A 22905-nucleotide genomic window follows, 5' to 3' on the forward strand; every position below is an offset into this window, starting at 1 on the left:
ATATGCCTCCTCCGACACATGTGAAGTCAGCCACCGCTTCTTTTTGAACTGCTGCTGATGCAGCATTGCTGTGTAGCATCACAGCGCACTCGGAGGAAAGCGCAGCGACTCTGTTCCGATACATCAGCTCACAGACGCCTTGTGCTGAGCGACATTACCCTAGGAATGATGAGGAGGAAAGAGCGACATCTACCCACCTAGAGAGAGCAAGGCCAATTGTGCTCCCTTAGGGCTTCAGCGGCCCATGGCAAGCTGCATGAACGGGATTCGAACCAGCGATCTAATTGCGAAAATTTTAAAATAAAGTGTCCAAATTTATTACTGGTACTGTAGATATCAGAAGCACTGAAATGAAAACACTGAGCACAACACACCGAGTATTCCTTATTTAATTCAAATGAAGAGTGAAGGAATTCAGCTACTGTACAGAGAGCCTGCTGAGACTGACATTTACAACACATGAACTGCAACAACCATGATGCTGCACTGAAGACCGAGGAGCAGAGGGTAATGAAGTTGCCTCTGATGGCAGTCAGACTATAGAAGAACATTTTTAAATATTAAAAATAAGAGCTAGAACTAGTACAGGCATTTATGAGGAAAATAAGCTAATGAAAAGTAATGATTATACATGTAAATGCATCAAAATTCATCCAAACAGTAAAACCGTGACAACAACAAAAAAAAATGTAGATGTACGCTGACCCAACTGCCAAAAAGGGATAAAAACATATGCAAATACAAATAGCAATCTGGAACTTTTTTATGACTTAACAAAATGACATAAAAAGTGCAAAAATACAAAATTACAGAATATAGCAACATTACTGCCGACATGAAGGGAAAGAAGATCTTTACGTGTGGAAAAATCCTGAAGACAAAGGTCATCGTTCTATCTTCTGCACTGAGGCTCTTTCTCACTCTGTCTCTCTGTTCATCCTTTCTTTCCTCCTCACACATCACCACCCCCCCCCTCGTCCACCCAAACTCTTTCATTCCTTTGGGTAACCTTTACTGCAGAGCGGCTGCTGCGGCTGCTAAAGGCAGGCAGTCACACAGAGATGGACATGTAATTACTGGCGCCATTTCATCACATGAAAAGCAGATGAGATTAATTTGGGAGAAATGACATTTAACAGTGGCTCAAACCCCGCCTCCCTCCATTCCTCCGTTTCCCTCTCTATTTCTCTCGCTCCATCTGGTTTGTTCTGAGACTATGTGTCATTGCCGAGTAGCATCATAGCGCTTGGAGGAAAGCGCAGCGACTCGGCTCCGATACATCAGCTCACAGATGCCTTGCGCTGATCAACATCACCCTTTTGGAATAATGTGGGGAAAGAGCGTCATCTACCCACCCAGAGAGAACAAGGCCAATTGTGCTCTCTCAGGGCTCTGGCAGCTGATGGCAAGCTGTATGACCAGGATTCGAATGGGATTTAACCAGCAATCTCCTGATCATAGTCTGCTGGACCACCCAGAACCCTCACAATTCTAGAACTTGTGACAAAAGTTCTAACTGAATTGTCGCAAGAAGGATTTCATAAATGAAGCCAAATTTTGTTATATTCAGAAATTAAAAGTAGTTCTTTTATGGCATCATTTAAGGAATCATTTGAAACATAGTTTTAAAGGTTTTAGAAGTGTTACCAACAGCAACAAATCATGGAGTTGATCAATGTTTGTCAAATTACTGACGATATAGTCTTTATCGTGATAAAATGTTTTTTTTTAACAGTAAAACGGTAAAATACCAACATTATAACCCTGCTCTACCTAAATGAAATAGAAACTGCAATGTAAGATGACTAAAATCTGATTTATTTAGTAATACCCTGAGTACGCCTTAATAGTATTGGACTGAAATTCGGATCTTAAGTCAAAATTAATATATAATTGATATATTAATGTTTTGAGTTAATTTTAAAGCTATTCTGGTAATTCTGGTTACAACATTACTGATGTTACATATTGAATCTGTTGCATGACACCTACATTTTTAGACACAATTCAAATCTGCACAGTGTCCAAATCTTAGATTTTTTTTTTATTTTATTAAAGAGTAAAGTGGCTATTTTTTGCATGACTGCTACAGTATGCTATATAAATGATAAAAAATGGTGTACACTTTGCTCATGCCCATTTCAAATTTTTCTCTCATCACCAGAAAACACAAAAAACAGCAAAAGCCACTGAAAATACGAGTATACAAAGAGAACCAACAGACAAAGACAAAGAAAGAATCAGAAAAACAAATATATAAACGTGCAGATATAATACAACAGCTCAAATGGCGTCACTTATTCTCCAACAAACTTCTCATCATAACACATACAACTCTAGCTTAGACATCAAACAAACCTATTTCACAAGAGCAACGTGGACATACAGCTTAATACAGTCTTTAAAATATAAACCGTTTCAACTTCCTGAAGACAGCCACACAAAATAATGAACGAAAAGAATATGTAAAAAAAAAAATGATATTCAATAATATTCAATAATGGTTTGAGTTCGTAGGCTAAACGTTTCTCATTAGTTCCTGATTGGGTCACCTGACTTTAGAACATCTATCTTTGCTGGATGATTTATGGTACAAGCAAACTAAAAACAAACAAAAAAATATAAAGTAAAATAAAACAAAAATCAACAGGCTATTTTGCTATGTTTGTGCAAATGGTAACTTAGCAACCTCGAGCAAAAAAAAAAAAATGCATGTTTAACAAAATGCATGTTTTTTGTTTTTAACATATGTTCATATCAGTGAACATTCACATCAAAGCAACTCAGCATTTCAACATCTGTAATTCTTGAACATGAGTAAAGCATCACGATTACTACATTATCTTCAGCTATCAGCTATGGAAAATGAATAAAGGATCGGGGGGTGGAGCACTTATCTAAGCGCAATCGTATGTACAAGAAAATCAATCTCTCTCCAAAAGGTTTTCTAGAAACATCTAGAAGTGAAAAGCTAAGTCAGAGGGCAGCAGGTCGTGTCCGAGGCTGCTGGTCTCACATGGGTGAAGCCACATCTGAGTTCAATTCCATATCCAGAGTGAGGGATTCTGGGAAGGGGAAAAAAAGACAAAATAAAAAACTGTAAAGATTCTGTATAGAAATATCCAACACTTCAATTCAAATCACTTGAAAATGGTTAGGTGTAAGGTCGGCATACGGTGTGCAGTGCATCTGTACAGGTGAATCAATGGTGTCTTACCGAGAGGTCCCGGGTTGGCCTCCTGAACTTCGGTGTGCATCAGTGAGTCGAGAGTGCGAGGAGACATGGGGAACAGGTCACTCGTGTTGCCTGAGTTAGTCCTGCAACAGAAACCCACACACAAAAACACACATACATATATATATATATATATATATATATATATATATATATATATATATATATATATATATATATATATATATATATATATATATTCACGTATACAATTTAATAAGGAATAAGGGTCACTTATGCTACATTTCACTTAAAGATGGAAAAGGAAATGAATGTTAGTGGGACGTTTTTGGACAGGTGGCAAATCCAGTAAGAATTCTGTGTTGGAATCACTTTTTTAACACTTTACAGCAGGGGTGTCCAAACTTTTTTTGTTGGGGGCCAGAAGAAGAAATATATTTGAAGTCACGGGCCACAGACTCTGTAATAAAACAAATAATGAAATATACCACTTTAAATAATACATTTTCCTGATTATTTCATTTACACACCATTTTACTTGACTATCTTTATCTTTGACAGTGTTCTGTAAACTAAGATTTTTTAAATTGATGTTTAATTTCATGATATCTCTTAATATTAAACTCCTTAATTACGGCAACTTTTAGACTCTTTGGCCCGTTTTTCTGCGCTAGAAATGCGCACACTCTCCGCTTTTAGACTCTTTGGCCCGTTTTTCTGCGCTAGAAATGCGCACTCTCTCCGCTTTTAGACTCTTTGGCCCGTTTTTCTGCGCTACAATTTCACTTTCTCCGCTTTTAGTCTTGGCCTGTTTTTCTGCGCTAGAAATGTGCACTCTCTCCGCTTTTAGACTCTTTGGCCAGTTTTTCTGCGCTAGAAGTGCGCACCCTCTCCGCTTTTAGACTCTTTGGCCCGTTTTTCTGCGCTAGAAATGCGCACCCTCTCCGACTCTTTGGCCCGTTTCTGACACTTAGCGTTCAAACTTTCAATCTCACATTATAAAAACCTGCTTAACAGCGGGCCAACTTTCATTCTATTTCTATACCTATATTTAATACCTCGCGGGCCGCTCCAAAAAAGGAAACGGGCCGCAAATGGCCCGCAGGTCGTAGTTTGGACACCCCTGCTTTACACAGTAATTTTTTTGAGAATGGTTAAATATTGCGAATCGTGTCTAACAAGGTTCAGCTTGACTTGTGACAGCGAATGAATACACTGGCATTAGCATCCACTAGACTTTACTGAAAGAGCCTCCTTGACCTCAGTGCACAGAGTCTGCACAATGTCACAATGTCTCCAGTCAAAGAAAGGAAAGAACTGAGAAAAAAAGTGGCAACAATAAAAAGACAGCAGGAACTCGTTTTCCTGTAGGAGCAGTTTGGACACACACCACAGATGGATGCTCAGAGTTAGTGATCATGTTAATAAAATAAATTAACCCTCTAAGGCATAGTGTTGCTCTCAGGCAACAAACCATTTTTTTGGCTATTACATCTTTCCATAATATCCCATATGTTATTTACTTACTTATTTACTTCTTTATCTATCTAGCTTTAATATAAAGCTATATGGTAAATCTACAGGGGTTGGACAATGAAATTGAAACACCTGGATTTAGACCACAATGTCCCACAATGTCCCGACGGACAGTTCTGGTGGAAACAGGAGAGTTGAGGTGCACATTAAATTCTGCCGTGATTTGAGCAGCCGTGGTTTTATGTTTTTTTGGATACACTCCGGGTTAGCACCCGAACATCTCTTTTAGACAGCTTCCTCTTACAGCGTCCACAGTTAATCCTGTTGGATGTGGTTCATCCTTCTTGGTGGTATGCTGACATTACCCTGGATGCCGTGGCTCTTGATACATCACAAAGACTTGCTGTCTTGGTCACAGATGTGCCAGCAAGACGTGCACCAACAATTTGTCCTCTTTTGAATTCTGGTATGTCACCTATAATGTTGTGTGCATTGCAATTTTTGAGCAAAACTGTGCTCTTAACCTGCTAATTGAACCTTCACACTCTGCTCTTACTGGTGCAATGTGCAATTAATGAAGATTGGCCACCAGGCTGATTCAATTTAGCCATGAAACCTCCCATACTAAAATGACAGCTGTTTCAGTTTCATTGTCCAACCACTGTACGTCCAATACAATGGGGAGTACAATTGGGTCAAAAAAATTAAATTAAAAATAATAATAATCTACACAGATTTCTCTCCTGAAAACTGTTTATTTGGGTGGGTAAAGCGCTCCTGTTTATTTACAGTAAGCTTAGTTTCCTAGATTTCCACTAAAGCTGATGCATTTGACACGTTCACACAACTGTGAAAAAATCATATTTGAGTTGCTTCAGCCTGATAATATGAACATAGCCTTAGAGACCTTCAAGTAATGGGTTGCCATGGCCAAGCAGCTCCTTCCAAGCCATACATCACCAATCACAAGGCAGGTGAGTAGATACCTTTGGTAACATAGTGCTTCATGTTCAACATTTTAGTGGAGGTTTTCTGACAACAGTGACAACACCGCAATTTTAAATTTTAAAATGAATGAAGGATGAAATGTTTGAAAAGAAATGAGAACAATATTCTATTCTACAATATTCTAAAAAAGACAAGATAAAGTAGGAACATTTCAGAAATAATAAACAATTTCATCATTCAAAGCAGAGCACACCCAGGCCCTGTCCAAATCCAGAGACTAGTTTATATAATGCTTTCAGTGACTTTATCTAGTGTTACGTAGAGTTATTTACTTTAATAGAATAAAGTGAAACTTGGTGCAGGTTTTTTGGTTTAATCTGAATTGCTTGTCTATTTGAAATGAGGATATGCTAAAAGCTGTGAATTAATTTAAATGCTCAAGTTACATAAATTTAAATAAGCAGTATAAAACATATTCTGGTTTGTTTAACACGTTTTATTTTTGGTTTAAAAAAAATATTCCACATGTTCCTGTATAGCTTTAATCTCTACAGTCTTAAATGTATAATGAGAAAAAGTGTGTTCAAACATTTGACTGGTACTGAAGTTGTTGTTGCGTAAATAATTGTCTCTCCAAAATATCAACTTTTCAGAAGAAGGTAAAAATCACTTCATTTTTGCTTCAAGTATTTTTGGAGCATTTCTATTGGTCCATGCATTGTAGAGCTTAGATTTTCTGCCCAAACCAGACCGAACATGGGCTGAGATTTTCCACCACTTAACTCGGGTCGGGTTGGTCTCAAGAAATTAATCTGTGATGTAGATGTCTGTTTTTTAATGCTATTTTTATTTTATATAAAACTAGGTAGTGATAATCACAATATAGCAAGTAACAAATCAAACAGTTTTTTTTAAGTTGCACACGTGCGCAGTGCACACTTCACTTATTATGTATTTTGACTTGCAGTGCATAGCCTTATTACTGTTTTTGTGTTTTTGCACTTACACTATAAGCTTAATATAAAACATTTGTTTGTTTAGAAATAATTTTCTATTCTTAAACCATGTTAAATTATACTTGTTTAGAGGAAAGTCATTCAGACATCATTCTTGTAGCCTAATTTACAGAGGTTTAGGCCTAAATATCATTGTTCGCATTGTTTGTGTTTTAATCTTTTGGAGATCTGTTCTTATTTTTTTTTTCTTAAATAATAGGTAATCTATGCTTCTTCAGTGTTGCAATGATTAATAACATAATTCAGAACAGATTTTGCTTATTCTAACTGCACGAAAATGATTTTCTTTTAAAGCTCAGTTTTAATGCTCACTAAACAAAATGTCGGGTTTAAATCGGGCTTGGGCTCAAAATGATAGTGTATCGGGCAGATCTAAGCTCTAATGCATTGTGAAATTAGCACCCAATGTAAACAACCTAATAAACATTTTTTGGTAACACTTTATTTTAAGGAACACAAATTAGGCGCTTATTCATGTCTTATTATTTGCTTAATAAAGCCTTAAATAGACACTTGTAAATTATGCTTCATTCTGTGTAAGTGTTATTGGTGCTTAATTAGGGGTCTGTTATGTGGAAATGATTAATGATGGCTGTATTAGTTCTTATAGTAGGTTCTTAGTTATTAGTTCTTATAAGCAGATTATTAAGCATTAACTATTAGCTAATTCTACATGTTATTAGTGTATAGTTGGCAGAAATTTTGAGTTTATCTATGTAAGTTTGGTAAGGTTATGGCTGTGCTGGGGTTTATTGAATTAATAAGGGCTTAATAAGTCGTTAATAGACCAAGAAGTGTACCATATTCTAAAGTGAGCTTCTGCTCATCACTAATTAGACACTAAAAGAAACTAAATAATTTTTTTTTCACTCACAGACCCCATATTAAGCACCAATAACACTTAATAACACAGAATAAAGCCTAATAAGTAGTGAATAAATCATTTACACGTGTCTAATTAAGGATTTATTAAGCAAATAATAAGACATTAATAAGCGCCTAATTTGTGTTCCTTAAAATAAAGTGTTACCTATTTTTTTTCTTGCAAAAATGGAGATCTAAAGTTTTTTTTTTTAATTGATCCTATTGTTGCTTATATCATGCACTAAATACTTATGCTTAATTAGTGTAATTAGTGGGTACTCTGACTAATGCTAAGTGTGTATTATATGGTTACTACACTTTTATGGTTTGTTAGTTTAACTTGATCAGTATACAGATTAAAACAGATTCTATTTTCAGTGATTTTAAAGGTAATATTGAGAGGATTAAGAGAACTGAATAGATGTTGTAGGGCTGGAATGGACAGGACAGCAGAAATGTAGCTTTAATGTAATGTTAAACCCACTTACTGCATGTTATATAGACCCATTCATTCTGTGTTATATGCAAACCCATTCCATGATGTTAGAGAGCTTCCGTTCAACTGTTTCATCACACATGTTAATACTGTGTTTGTGCATACACCCCCTTACTCTCTCTCTCCACCTCTCTCTCTCATGCACACACACACACACACACTCATCAGCTCCCTATTGCCTACCCAGGGAAGCCGTTCCCCAGCAGTTCACTGTCCGGGAAGTCCATGAAGACAGAAGGACACCTATGGAAAGAGGTCAGTTTACAGCCTGCCACACACACACACACACGCACGCACACACGTACGCACACACGTACGCACACGCATGCATGTGTGGGCTCACAGGCTTAAGCACACACACACACACACCCACCCACAAACCATCATGTTCCCTAACACCACCATGCTGAAAGTGATCTCTATTGTATTCTAGGAAAGGCCAACTTGTGATACCGGTGTGTGACTGAGTTTCATTGGTTTTAAAGGGGAATTCCATCCAATTTTCTAAATTTCGGCATGATTCAATCAGTCTGATGGTAAATGGTATTTTGTAAAGTACCTGATAGGAACTAGAGGTTTTGATATCTGTAACACAAACAAATAATACACTACAGGCCCTATTTTAGCCATCTATAGTATCTTTGGTATCGTGAAGGCGCAAAAAATATGACCATATTTTAAGGTACACTATCAAAAACCATCTATTTTATTGTCTATTTTCATATAAAAGGTGCACTGGATTATAAGGCACATTCAGCGACACTAGTAAGGCCACCTACATCGAAGCGAGCAAAGGTGTCAACATGTTTCCCTTCCTAATGAGGAAAAGCCTAAACAAAACTGTAATTCTTTAAACGAGTGCTGGATGTTTATCTACACAGATTTCTTTCCTGAAAACTGTTTATTTTGATGAGTAAAGCGCTTGCTTCTGTTTATTACAGTAAGATTAGAATTCCAGTGCTTTGTACAAGGGTGGACGCTAGCCACGGTTAGCAGCATAGCTAGCTGCGGTTAGCAGTGCTAGCCAGCTGTGGTTAGCCAGCCTACCCAGCCCAGGTTAGCAGTATAGCCAGCTGCAATTAGCAGCGCGAGTCAGCCGTGATAACAGCAATACTCAGCTTAGCCAGCTGTGGTTAGCAGTGCTAGCCATCCCTGGTTAACAGTGTTTCCCAGCTCCAGTTAGCACTACCCAGTCACAGAGAGCAGCGCTACCCAGCTGTAGTTAGAAGCGCTAACTCCCTTATAGTCTGTAATTCAGTGGATTAGCTTTACTGCTCTTCACAACCTGACCGGTAGAATTCATCAGTGTTGGGAGTTACTAACGCCATTACTTTTTTTTTGTGACGAGTAATCTAACTAATTACTATGACTGTAACTATAATGCCGCTACCATTTCCGACACCCCATTACTGCACGTTACTTTAGACGCTCTATGAACTTTTTTTTTTTTTAACTTCGCTTTGCCCTGGTTAACCCCTCCTCTTTCCGGTGAACTTGAGCTTCTGGCCGCTGTGCCTGTGGTTTGGCGTGGTGAAGTGAGACACAATGGTGAAGATTTGCGTGCTCTAATCAATTCAGTGATTGCCGTGGACAACCCAAGTTCCGAATTAAGGACGTTAAGCTCTTTTTAGCTGCTTATTTTTTTATGGTGCTGCTGCTTTCTCTTTTGGTGAAGCTGTTTGATCCAGCTGTTAAACTGTTATATTATTACCATTTTAACGGTCATTAGATTGTTGTTTTTGTCCATTATTTTGTTTTGTTTATATGTACATATTTCCTTTGAGTGTGGCTTGGTTTGTTTAATTTCATCCTCAGACGCGTTTGTTTTTTTGTTTTGTTTTTTTCAATATTACAAGTTTCAGTAATTTTCTTTGGTTGTGTGAAGAATTTTTTTTTTTTTTTGAAATTCGTGTCAACATGTCAACATTTTGGGTTTATTTTCGTTTGTTATTTTTCTAATAATAATAGTAATACATAATTGATTTTCTTTTCTTTTTTACGGGCGAATAACAAAAGTAATGCGATAGTAACTTTTACTGGTAACTAGTTACTTTTATAGTGGAGTAACTCAGTTAGTTACTTTTTTGGAGAAGTAACGAGTAACTATAACTAATTACTTTTTCAAAGTAACGTGCCCAACACTGGAGTTCATACATAAGGGGCAACGGATTTAAAAAAAATTATTAAATAAATTAAAGGATTTTAGGTGCGCCTTACAGTCCAAAAAATTAAGTACTAATTCTCTTGATTAACCAAGTAAGGTTACAGTTTTCAATATGTAATCATGTAATTAGATTTTTCAAACAAATTTTTGTAATGTACTGTATAAAAACAAAGAACTGCTTCATATACAGTACCAGCCAAAAGTTATTATTTTTTTTTTTACTCATGAGTGACAACAAATCATTTGATTTGAGCGCTGGTGTCATGGTGTGAAGGGTAATTTAATAAATATTAATAACGTTTTTAATAATGTATTTTTCCTGCAATCCCTGATATGAACTGATCTATACTATGAAGGACCACATAAGGAATCATGTAGTAACTGAAAAAAATTTAAATAAACCAAAATACTATATAAACCATTTAAGTGGCTCTTATCTGGGGTGCTGTTAACTTGTGGTTTCTGAGGCTGGTAACTTAAGTAATTCAAGTAATTAACTCTTGACAAGATTAGCACAGCTGTTAACTGAAAGCCGGTCATTCCAGGTGACTCTACCTCATAAAGCTGACTGAGAAAATACTGAGCTGTGTAAAGCTGTCTCTGTCTAAGCAAGATGTGCTACTTCTAAAGAATCTAAAATATAAAACATATTCTGGTTTGTTTAACACATTTTTGTTGTTTACTAAGTTGTTTATTATGTTTTTATTCATAGTTTGCATAGATGGCTCTAGTATTAATCTACAAAGCAATTCAACTCAAATTATTAAAAAAAAAAAAAAATCAGTAAAACAGTTTAAAATGCTCTGTGTTTCTATATTACATTAACAGCTCCCACAGTTAACAGTTTGACAATCATTTGCCATAATGTCTATAATTATTTAAGGTCTCTAAATGTATCTAGTTCTTTTCTACCAATGAAACAAATGAACGTTAGCTGACCTTACTTACTGAAAACTTGAAAACTGTGTAGAAGCGTTCTGGTAAAGGTAAGGGAGAGGAAAGGTCAGTGTGGGAAATCCAGGGAAGGAGTATCTTCTATGCTTATTTTGGGAGAACCGGCTCTTTCAGTCTTTCTCTTTTGTTTTGTTTTTTTATTTGAACACCAAAACTTTCTTTCTATCTGACGCAGAGGAAAACAGGAATTGAGAGACCCCAGACCTTCAAACCTTACAGTATAAAACGCACACACACACAACAGCATGCATACAGTATGCACACTGATTCACACACACATGCACCAGTGTGTCATAGAAACATACATGTACATATTTCCCTTCCCTTTCCCAAACACACCCACACACACACACACACACAAACACACAAACACAGAGAGTGTGAGAACAGAAAGAGTCACTTACGGGGTGACGCAGATAAACTTGGTCTTCAGATATGGCTGAATGGCTGCAAAAACAACAAACAAACCAACAGAAAGAATATGGTGAGTACTGTATGACTGTACACATGGACACACTGTCCCACTACCACACATTTCCTAGTGTGACACACCTTCACTCTTTGCAATGACAATAAATCGATTCTGATTCTGATTCTTTCAGAGAAACAGGTTTTTTTAACAGTGAGCGTTGACATGCACCCTGATATTCACAGAAAAGATGATGTCATAAATAAATATCTTGTCTCGTTCACACTGTTCCAGTACATCTAGAGTCATCAAAGGCCAAGTAAAGGGTTTTCCAAGTAGAACAGAAGGAAGTTTCCATATTTAAGGGGATTTTTTTGTGAAGAATGACAATACAAAACTCAAAAACCAACATTTCTAAGTAAACCTTCAATAAAGGTTAGAACTGAAAAGATACAGCTCTGGAAAAAAACTAAGAGACCACTTAAAAATGATTAGATTCTTTGATTTTACCAAATTGAAAATCTCTGGAATATAATCAAGAGGAAGACGGATGACCACAAGCCATCAAACCAAGCTGAACTGCTTGAATTTTTGTACCAGGAGTGGCATAAAGTTATCCAAAAGCAGTGTGTAAGACTGGTGGAGGAGAACATGTCAAGATGCATGGAAACTGTAATTAAAACCAGGGTTATTAAATCTTTATCAATATGAACTTGTTTTCTTTGCATTATTTGAGGTCTGAAAGCTCTGCATCTTTTTTGTCATTTCAGCCATTTCTCAAATTCTTGTAAATAAATGCTCTAAATGAAAATATTTTTATTTGCATTTTGGGCGAAATGTTGACCGTAGTTTATAAAATAAAACAACAATGTTCATTTTACTTAAACATATACCTATAAATAGCAATAACTCTGATTCAGAAACTCAAGTGGTCTTTTATTTAGTTTTTTTTCCAGAGCTGAAGATTTGGTTTTGAGCTCAAAATCCCTTTGCATGTACTGAGCTAGGGCTGGGATTGGATGGATTCGTATTTCAAGGCCTACCAAACTTGTTGTTTTGATACTCATTGTACAGGCCGGGTGATTCTGAGTGATGGACTCTCAAGAGGGATATCAAGTTAGTGATGTTAAGTTAAGAGTTAAGAGTCTTTACTCTAGTTTCTCCGGAGTCATGTTAGTTTTACACAGTCAGATACAGTAAAAACGCTCAGCAAATTCAGGAGAAGAGTTCAGACACTAAAGGACATTAAAGCGGTTTTGTTAGTGATTGAATGAGGAACTGCAGGGTCTTGTGACTAATTTGGCAGTCTACTAATATGATGATCATTGTTGTAATACAGCTCGAGTCATCAAAGGCCATTAAAGGGTTTTCTAAATAGAACAGGAGAAACTTTTCACAACTTGAATCATAATGTGAACAACCAAATGGAAAAAGGGACACTTGAACACTGCTGGACTTTCTCTATCAGAAGGTGCTACAAAGCTTTTGAAGGTTTAAAGAAGTTGATGTAAAGGTTCTTTACAAGTTGAAAAGTCCTTTACTTTGTTTTCTTCTACATATACATGTTTTTTTATTTTCTTAAAGAATAAAGTGTTTTCTGGTTATACACTGACTATAACATTGTATGGTTTTAAACAGAGACTTGCACTCCGCTCACTTCTCCAATCTTTTTTGGGAAAGAACTTTGTACTTTTCCTTTTTTGATCTTCTGTATTCTGTCCCTCTTCTTGTTTCGTCTTCTTGTGTTCTGCCCTAGCAGCGATAACCAGTTCCACAGTGTACCGCAATATTGGTGAAAAAAGGCAACACAGCAGAGAAGCAGGAAACTGATTCTGCTGTCATTAATTAAATATTGTGGCTAAACAGCTTTAACCCTTCTAAGTGAGACCGGCTGCTGTCTGTTAGCATAACAGCTTTAATACAGGAAAGCCTGAATGTTAGCATAATGGCTAACCACTTATTCTTTGCTTCTTGATGAAAGCTCAGAAGCTCCTACAGAAATGATACACAACTCATAACAAACAGCAAGACTTGCTCTATCTATCTAGCTTCCAACTACCAGTAAGTGATCCAGCTCAGGAAAACAGCAAACATTTCCACATAATAAATCATATTTTAAATCCCACTGCAGACATCCAATGCATCCTTCATATTTACAATTTTGTTTTATTATGATAAATATAATTAGGCATCACCACTGCTTACCTAAAACTGATTGGATTTCTGATTCATTTAAAAACAATTCATTAAATTGGACCACTCCCACTATTAAAAATATCAATGTTTGCCTAAAAAATGAACCAGAAACATTTACATTAAAGTATAAGCCCGGCAAATATTTGGCATGCTAAATATCCAACCCAGTCGGCAACTGGGAGTCAGGAGCAGCGTCTACCTACAGTCAATAGGATCACAAAAAGAGAGAACCATGCGTTTCTGAGTATTTCTTTAATTTTAGAAAGTAGTATAATGAATTTTTCTGAAACAAGCAAAGAAAGCGTGCCTGTCAACTTCCATTTTTCTACAGCTAATGGGGTTTAGTCAGTAAAGAAGCTAGCATTAATGCTATTAGCTGATTGATTGGTGAGTTTAAAAAGCTTAGAACCAGAGTTTAAAACCCTAAAAATATGTCTGTGGTGGTGAGACATTTGATATAGTCCTGTGTTGAGGACATAAGTACATATTTCAGTATAAAACTCTGTCTTTACTCAATTGGTCTATATGAACCTATTCATTTTGGACTCAAGTATGTATTCTCCACTATAGAAGTTCTCTGGCATGGCATCGCTGGTTCTCGTATGTATTTAGTTCTGGCATGTTCTCATGATAAAACATGTTCTTGGAGAGCAGCCAGGTGAGTACGCAATTTCCCACAGGGAAAAATTGCGTAATCCGTCACCCTGTGCCGCCAATCAGTCATGTAGTGTGAAAATCTCAACAACTCTACGACTCACGATTACACCACAACCAGTTGTGTAGTGTGAACCTGGCATAAGCATCCGTAGAATCACCTATCTTGCTAATTTGCATATCCATGATGGGCTAAAGCTCCTCAAATCACTCAGTTACTGGAGAGTCACTGATGTTAGCTGTTCTCCGCTAATGCTAAAAGGCTACAGGCTGTAATAGGCTTGGTTGGGTGATTGGGTGATGGTTGGGTGATGATAAAGCTGCTGTAGATCAGCAAGGGAAGTCTCTTACCACACCCAGGCTCTTGGAAGTCTACGTCGGGCTGGGCCTCGGGCCGGCAGTACTTGCCGAAGGCGTCCTCTTTGGGGATCTCGGGGAAAAGGTAGACCAGCGGAGAGACCAGGATGTTGGTGGCGTCCATGATCTTATAGCCCATGATGATCTCGGCGAAGGACATGCTGTTCAACTGCTGCTTAGTGTAGGGCTCCACCGACTGGATCTGTGTCTTACCTACAATACAACATCAGCATTTACACATTACAGTGCAGATTACTCTCTCTCTCTTTTTCTCTCTCTCTCTTATTCCTTTCACAAAACAGACACACTCACCACTGATGTCTTTCTCCACCCAGGTGAACGTGATGCCTCCCTCCTTACTGCTCTCACTGAAGCGTAGCAGAAACGTCCCAGGAGGCTTTGGGCTCAGGATTGCCCTTTCTCTCTCCTTACTGATGAATCCCATAATATAGCTATAAAACACACACACACACACACACATCGAATGGAATTTAGCCAACTTTGATTTAAGCCCTGTCTTTACATTTTAATGAAAGCCAATTAAAAAGATTGAAAAGATTAAAAAGACTGTATATAACTCATTCCTATTACGCACTATAAGGCGCACTATCAATAAACTTCTACTTTCTGGTCTGTTTTCATACATAAGGCGCACTGGATTATAAGGCACATTTTAAGAGACACTATAAGGAACTTCTAATTCAGCAGGTTTCGCCACTGGGTGGTGGTGGGGGGGTAGCTAACTAAGTTAAGTAAAGCTAAGCTATGTAAACAAAACTGTGATAAAAAAATGTATACTTTTTTTTAAGTCAAACAAGCGCTGGATATTAATCTACACAGAATTCTCTCCTGAAAACTGTTCATTTGGGTGAGTAAAGCGCTTCCGTTTATTTACAGTAAGCAAAGATTATCGAATTTCTGCAGCACTAAGGCTGGAGCATTAGCATTAGCGACTAACCGCTCCTGCAGTGCTAGCCGGGGTTAGGAGCAGGCTACAGGCAGATAATACTTCACTCTGAACAGCACTGTTAGCGGGTAATGCTAATGCTACTTCAGCAGTGCTAGCTGTGGAACATTCTAAAAAAACTTTACATTTGGTAAGAAAAATGGATCAAGGCCTTTTATCTGGAAAGTTTGGTAAATGTTTTAAAAAATTTAGCGTCTAATACTGTAAGAATTGCACATGTTGTGGACATTCAAATTTAACAGATCAATCATTGACACTTCCACACTCACCATCACCTGAATACTGATTCCCAGCAGCTGTGATTCATTATATCCACGGCATTCACCTGTAACATGTCTATTTAAACCTGTACGTACTATTGCTAGTTTGCGAAGTATTGCCAACTTTTCTATTCGTGTTTATTTTCGTTTTTTTTGAGCCATTGTTCGTTTTTGACTTCTTACCGTTTTTTTGGATGTAACATATTTTGACATTGGTTACGGGCTTGGAAAATATGCACACATAATTTTTTTGGTTTTTTTGCACTACACTTCACAGTGTATTATGCTCACCCCTCGTTCCACAGAGCCAGAATATACTTCTTCACCAGATCAATGATGTTATCCAACCACACCCAGAACGAAAAACCTTTCCCTGCCATGTTCTCCTGCAGAAAATACAATGCAAGGTTAATATGTGCTTATGCATTTGACTAATAACCACACGGCTCACAAAAAAAAAAAACAATAGTTTCAGTTTAGCAGTCGCTGAAACATACTTTGCAAAACTTAGCCCAGGTGATCTGGCAACCGGAGTAGTTGACGGAAGGACCTACAAACACATGAAAGAAAGGGAAGATTTGTGTTATTCGTCATAAAGAACACTCAGAAACACTTCTCCGTGCACACATTGGTTCAGGCATTGTAAGCATACCAAGCAGTTTCTCTGCAAGTGTGGTGAGTTGCTCAATGGTCAGGCCTCTCTTGGTTGTGGAGGAGAACTGCCAGCTCAGCACTTCAGCCACTTGATCCCACGTGCCCACAGGAGGCTTGGTGAAGAAATTTACGTTCTGAAAGCAGGGAAGAACGAGAAGAAATCAGACTCGGAGACAAAGTAAAGGCAGCAGCAGGGGGCGATGTTGCTGTGCTGTTGTTAATTTTCTCACCTTGGGGTGGTTGGTCAGCATGTTGTACCACAAAATGGAGGCCCATGCGTTTGGCATCTGACAGATGTTGGAAATGACTACAACAGGGAGCGAGTGTGTCTATATAAAAGAAAAGAAGAAAACACTTTTTTATTTGTTTCATTTAATTCATATAATACATATCAGAATGTGCTTGCTTCATTTAATTTAAACAAACCAATAACCAGAGATGCTGGACTCTTTTAATATCTCACAAATGTTAAAAGTTCAGCTGAAAAAGAATATTGGGTGAAAGGTTATCAGATCAAAACTCAAATTTTGGTTAAATCACATAACCATCAAAAGACAAGACTTTCTTGACATCAAGCTCCAACGTTAGACAGATGTTACTTAACACCGTGGGTCCTTTCAGTTGATTAACTTTAAAGTTTATTTAACTGAACTGAGTTTTATCTTGTTTAGTCTTGCTCTGAACTCAGTGAGCAGTATTGTAGAGAGCTATAGGAGACTTTAATTAATGAATTAATATATTTTATGTTTTCATAAATGTGACCTGATGATAAGAAACAAACACCAACATATAGATTTATAGATCTGTGACTGACAGCATGAGACGAGAGCACTGTGTCAATGTGCTTTAATATATAAAAAATTCTGTTAAATAATAGTGAAATGAACTAAAATAAATCAATGTTCAGTTGAATGCTTCTCTCTTTTCGTTTTTTTATTTCCATTGATTGCCGAAGGCTCTGGGGGAGGTGTTTTTTGCTGTGGTAAAGAAGTGCTGATGTGTGGTATTGTGCTTGGGGAGCGCAGTGCTCACGGTGATCGGTGATTCAGTCATGGTTGTGCAGCTGACTGTTGTCAGGGTTTTAATCAGTCAGTGGCGCACCTGTGTTTCCCGCCCGCCAAGATAGAAACACGCCAGAAATTTACCTAAACACTTCAGACTTCAAGTCACTTCCAGACCACCACGCTCATCAGCGTTAATAAATTCCTAAACCCCTAAACTCTAAACCTTATTTTATGGACGTGTGCGCAAGGCGTGAAAATAGACTGTTTGTAAGACAGGGTGTAAGACAGAAACGAGAATCACAACGCGACTTGCACAGTGTTTACGATAGGGCCCCATGACTTAAAATCAATGTGTCAACATCTAACAACACTGGCATTTTAAGTTTTTTGGACCAAAACTCTTTGAAGTTTGACACATGGTTGAATTTGTGCAACATACCATTAATGGGAAGTGCAGTAGATGTTGAATTTTAATTTCTTACCAGCCCAAACAACTCAAAACCTTAACAACAACAGGTGTGCAGACAAGGGCGTAGGAGCGGGCTTGATATTGGGGGGGACACATTTGCCAATATGAACCCAAGCCCACCCAATAGTTTCCTAGAACAACATTTGTGGAAATTACTTTTAATTAAAAGTAAATTATTATTATAAGGTGATTTTACAACCTAAACATGTTACTCCACATTACAGCTACTGTTGTTAGAAAAATTATGCAAGCAATGTCTGAATTATCACCTTATATTTAAAATAATATAACAGATTATTATTATTGTTATTGTTATTATTATTATTATTCTGTATTGGCATGTCAATTCTGTTGTATATTTACATTTTCTCCTGCACTTTTATTTTTTTCTACTGAGAGCTCTTCTTAAGATGGTGTCCTTTTATGTAAAAGAATGTAACTTTACGTTTCATAGAGACTTTTATAAACGTCAGGATATGTGGTCTTACTGTGAAATACAAATGAACAGAAGTCACGTTACAGTAGTGTTTCTCAACCCAGTTCTTTTATATTCTACTGCATATTAAAACTGTTCTGCATATTCTAGAGCTTCCTCTGGTGGATATACATGATTAATTTAGGCTCCATATGGGGCTAAAGGTTTTTAACAGGTAAACTCAGTAAATGACTGTTTATTAGCTGATCAGGTGGAAAACACTAGTTTAGGGCAGTGATCAGGGTTAAGTAACTGCTTTAAACTACCAACTTAAAGTACTGTTCGAAATTCTGGCGATCATCTACATCCAGCTTCTAGATAACTAGTTAGTTAAATCAATTTTCGTTCATTATAGCTCACAGTAAGTCCTGTAATCCTAAATGAATAAACAGTTTGAAAATTAAAGTGATTAGCTGATCAGGTACAGGGAAACATTACATATATATTTTATTTTTTTCCTTTAACCCTGACTCCCAATCTAGCTAATTCCAAAGATAAGCTTACACACTAGCACAGCTGCAGTTTATTAATCACAGTGGGTTTAAACTGTGTGCTGATTCAGAGACGTGTATTTTTAACCAGCTATCAGAAACATATCATCACAGTTGAAGTGGTAGCCTATCGTTACCTTTATTTTAGTAAAATCTCCGTATATCCATATCTGTTTTAAAATCAGCTGAAGCTGCTGCGTCCCGATCCCGCTGCTAAATCTCACAGCGAGGGGGCGGGGCTTCCCCAACAGCAAACTGCCTCTGCTCCGCGCTCCGCAAAACCAGCAAGCTGATTGGCTGTTTCTACTGAGAGGCGTGACTTAATACCTGAACCGGCTCCGTGATTGGTCCGGTCTGTCTCCTCATTAATAGTACAGCTGACCTGAGCGAACTGATATCATTTTTGGGGGGGACAAATGCACCTGTTTCTAATATTGGGTGGGACATGTCCCACCCATCCCCCCCGGTTCCTACGCCTATGTGTGCAGATGTCTAACACGCTTCATAGGTGTTAAACATCGAACAAATGCTGGTCACCTGAATACTAATTCCCTGCAGCTATGATTCATTATACCTACTGCATGTGACAAGTGTATTTAAACCTGTCAGTACTAGTGCTACTTTGCGAAGTATTGCCAACTTTTGTGTTTATTTCAGTGTGTTTTAGGCCGTTGTATTTTGACCTCTTTGTTTTTTTGAGGGAATTTAAAGTATTTTCTTGAACTTGCACCTTTTCCAAATTTGCTGGATCTACTGTCTGTTGCATTTTGAGTCCTGCTCAGTTTGATTACGTTGCTGGTTATAGAACTATGTGTTTGTTTTTGAAGCAAAAACACAGCCAGCTTAGCACTAATGACTTAATGAGCTGGATTAATTATACTGCTGTGTGTATTTGAGCAGAACTACAACCCTTTTGTCAGCAACTGCAGATAATTGTAGCAATTATAGCTCTCAACTGAATCATGAATTGTGTATGGGGATATTTGTAGATGCAGCTAAACAGGATTTCTATTTGTTTCAAACGTAGTTCAGTACACATGCACAATGAAACACCAGTGAAGCTTCAACGGCTGCTGCTAAGCCATCAGGGCTGCTTTCAGGCTTTATTCACACAGTGCCAGCCAGCCGGCACTATGTGCTTTTGTTCGTCCTAATGCTTATTCCTCCAGCTTTTTAGCCTTGCTCTCTGGAGGTCTAATGTTTTCTGTGTTGTCGATGTTTTGTCTTATTATTCACATATTTTGGTAAAGCTGCTTTGTATGGAGAGGAACTTCTGTAGAGAAGGGTAAATGAAAAACAACAATATTTTACTTTTTAAAACCCAAACGCTGCATTTGTGTCAGAAAGGCACTTAAAATGCCACTGTGTGGCGCTGCAAATGTTCAAAAGCAAATCGCAAAGCACAGGATTGCATTTCGTCTAGGAGCAGCACGGCATTCATGCCAAAATGAACTGTAATAACCATCCAATCAGAGCCCACTACAGCAATTGGGGCGGGGCTGAGAAACCAGTCAGAGTAAAACTCAATAAAGAGAAAAAAAAAATAACAATTAACCAAACACACCCACACCACCCCACGCGGACCTGGCCTCAGATAGCTTCCACACCCTGCGTGGTCTGCACCAGCGAACCCCAGACAACTGACTGGAGATCAGTACTCTGGACTGATTGCTATAGGGCTCAAAAGCTGTGTTTACGCTGGATCAAACATACCGAAGCCCTGGAGAAAGCGCACCCCAATCCAGAAAAATGTGAGAACCGAGCCTGTGTTAAAATCTAATCTAATGTCTGAAAAGCACACAGTCGCCTTTAATTGTGCCAGTCTTAATTTATAGAATTGGAGTGTTTATTTCCTTTTATATCCTGTTGCAAAAGACATTTTCTCTGGTTTAATGTATAGTTATTAGTGCTCGCTTACTGACTGATTTATCAGCTCCGCCCCAATTTCAGTAGTGGCTTCTGATAGGACAGTGATTACCTTTCGTTTTGGCACGAATATCACGCTGCTCCTAGACGAAATGCAATCCTGTGCATTGAACATGTGCACTGCTGTTGGACATTCACAATAGCACACAGTAGAATACAACGCCATTGAACTGACTGCATATTAAGGAGGTTTGTGTTGAATTCTGACACAAATTCAGCGTTTAGTTTTAAATATGCAAATTCTTGTGTATTGTTTTTTCGATAAAGGGACAGCATAAAAGTGGTTTTGCATTTCATTTCGGCACATATTCTGCATGTTAGTGAGAAAATACAATGTATCTTGTGGATTGTATTTTTAAAAAAAAATCACAGTAGTGTTTGTTTTTCAGTTTGGCAATAATTCCTCTTCATAGCTTTGCGGCAACATCAGTAAAACAAATGGGTACCACTTTAAAATAAGACTACCTTTATAAAGGGTTTATAAATGGTTTACAATGAGTTTATTAATGGTTACTAATTAGGTTGTAAATGCCTTAAAAAACATTAATAATCAGTTATAACACATACGTAGAAAGGGTGTAGAAAGACTATGACCTGATGTTTGTCAAATAGTGAACCCACAGCCATCTATATTGTTTCCCTTTCTACGTATGTGTTAAAACTGATTATTAAAACCTTTAAAACCTTATTATTACCAATAATAAACTCATTGTAAATTTATAAACCCTTTATAAAGGTAGTCTTATTTTAAAGTGGTACCAACAAATGTAATGTGATTTGATCAGGTAAAACCTTTTTAAGAAGCAGTTTATGAAATGTTATGTCTGAGCTCTACTTTTCTATAGCTGCAGGCCTTGTTGAGAGATGTGGAGCCCTATCTGGATGAAGAGGCTCAGGCCATGAGGTGGTTCTGCCGGTTAAGGAGGTTTAGTGCCCCCCCTGAGGGGAGCTTACATTAAAAACAAATGCTACAGAGTTCAGTGGAGTCTGTAAAGGAAGGGTGTGTTCACGGATTCAGTGGTAGTGAACTACTAGTTCAGATTGCAGCTGCTAGAGTATTCACTACAGCTAGAAATATGATCACATTAGTCCTATTCTTTTATTTCTACACTGGTTACCTGTTACATTTTGTACAGAATATAAAATACTTCTTCTAACATAAAAATATGGAGAAACTTCTTTGAGAATTCTTCGTCAAAATGTTTCTCTGTCTCTGATCGGGAGATCGCTGGTTTGAATCCCAGTCATGCAGCTTGCCATCAGCTGCCAGAGCCCCTGAGAGACCTTTCTTTGGGTGAGTAGATGGTGCTCTTTCCTCCAATCACTCCTGGGGTGATGTCGATCAGCATATGGCGTCTGTGAGCTGATGTATAGGAACAGAGTCGCTGTGCTCTCCTCAGAGCTTGCTCTGATGCTACTCAGTCATTGTTTTATTGTTTAGTTTTGGGAATGTTTTATTGTTTCAGACATTTTTCATTATTTTATTTTCAAGTTCATATTTTATTATAAACAGCTGTGCTTACTCACAACAACGGCATGGCACAAAATGCAACTTTAGCAGGATTATTGCTTCTGCTTTTCAAACAATTAGTCACGCCGTGTACGGACACTGTAGTTCCTAACTCTGCCTTTCCCCTTCCCGTCAATGGACATACACTTCTCCAGAACTACAATCCCCAGCATGCATCTGACAATATCACTGGTTCGGACTCAGCTAATCGCTGCACCTTCTCACGCTCGTCATCATCTCCAGAATTTTAGAATTGAGTTTAGCTGTTAGTAATTTGTACATGTATATAAACGTGTTTGTTTGTATCATTTTTCGTTAAGTATTGCTTCACTGTTTTTTTTTAGCAACATAGCGAGCGTTTTCTTTCTGATTGTGTTTCTGTGGATTGACCTTTTTATCGTGTTTGACTTTTTGTGATA

At 37.7% G+C, this 22905-nt stretch overlaps 2 protein-coding genes across 3 annotated transcripts in view; both read right to left on the reverse strand.

Annotated features, from left to right (window-relative positions):
- Positions 1–375: 375 nt before the first annotated feature.
- stat3 (signal transducer and activator of transcription 3 (acute-phase response factor)) overlaps positions 376–22905 on the reverse strand; it is a 55611-nt gene continuing 33081 nt past the window's right edge. Inside the window, exons 15-24 of one of the 2 annotated variants that reach the window (XM_022672525.2) lie at positions 16842–16940; positions 16610–16745; positions 16455–16507; positions 16249–16343; positions 15043–15182; positions 14725–14943; positions 11519–11561; positions 8180–8239; positions 3218–3318; positions 376–3065 (exon numbers count right to left, since the gene is read on the reverse strand). In XM_022672525.2, the coding sequence (XP_022528246.1) occupies positions 3013–3065; positions 3218–3318; positions 8180–8239; positions 11519–11561; positions 14725–14943; positions 15043–15182; positions 16249–16343; positions 16455–16507; positions 16610–16745; positions 16842–16940 (999 nt within the window). In that variant the 3' untranslated portion in view covers positions 376–3012. The remainder of the gene's footprint in view (positions 3066–3217; positions 3319–8179; positions 8240–11518; positions 11562–14724; positions 14944–15042; positions 15183–16248; positions 16344–16454; positions 16508–16609; positions 16746–16841; positions 16941–22905) is intronic. The other variant, XM_022672532.2, reaches the window with a different exon arrangement.
- The window catches only part of atp6v0a1a (ATPase H+ transporting V0 subunit a1a), a 130503-nt gene continuing 122168 nt past the window's right edge, over positions 14571–22905 (reverse strand). The window contains exon 23 of the transcript XR_007427213.1: positions 14571–14583. The gene's annotated coding sequence lies outside the window, so the exon portion shown is untranslated. The remainder of the gene's footprint in view (positions 14584–22905) is intronic.

Source organism: Astyanax mexicanus, chromosome 19 (assembly GCF_023375975.1).
Source record: "Astyanax mexicanus isolate ESR-SI-001 chromosome 19, AstMex3_surface, whole genome shotgun sequence".
Taxonomy (NCBI): Eukaryota; Metazoa; Chordata; class Actinopteri; order Characiformes; family Acestrorhamphidae; genus Astyanax; species Astyanax mexicanus.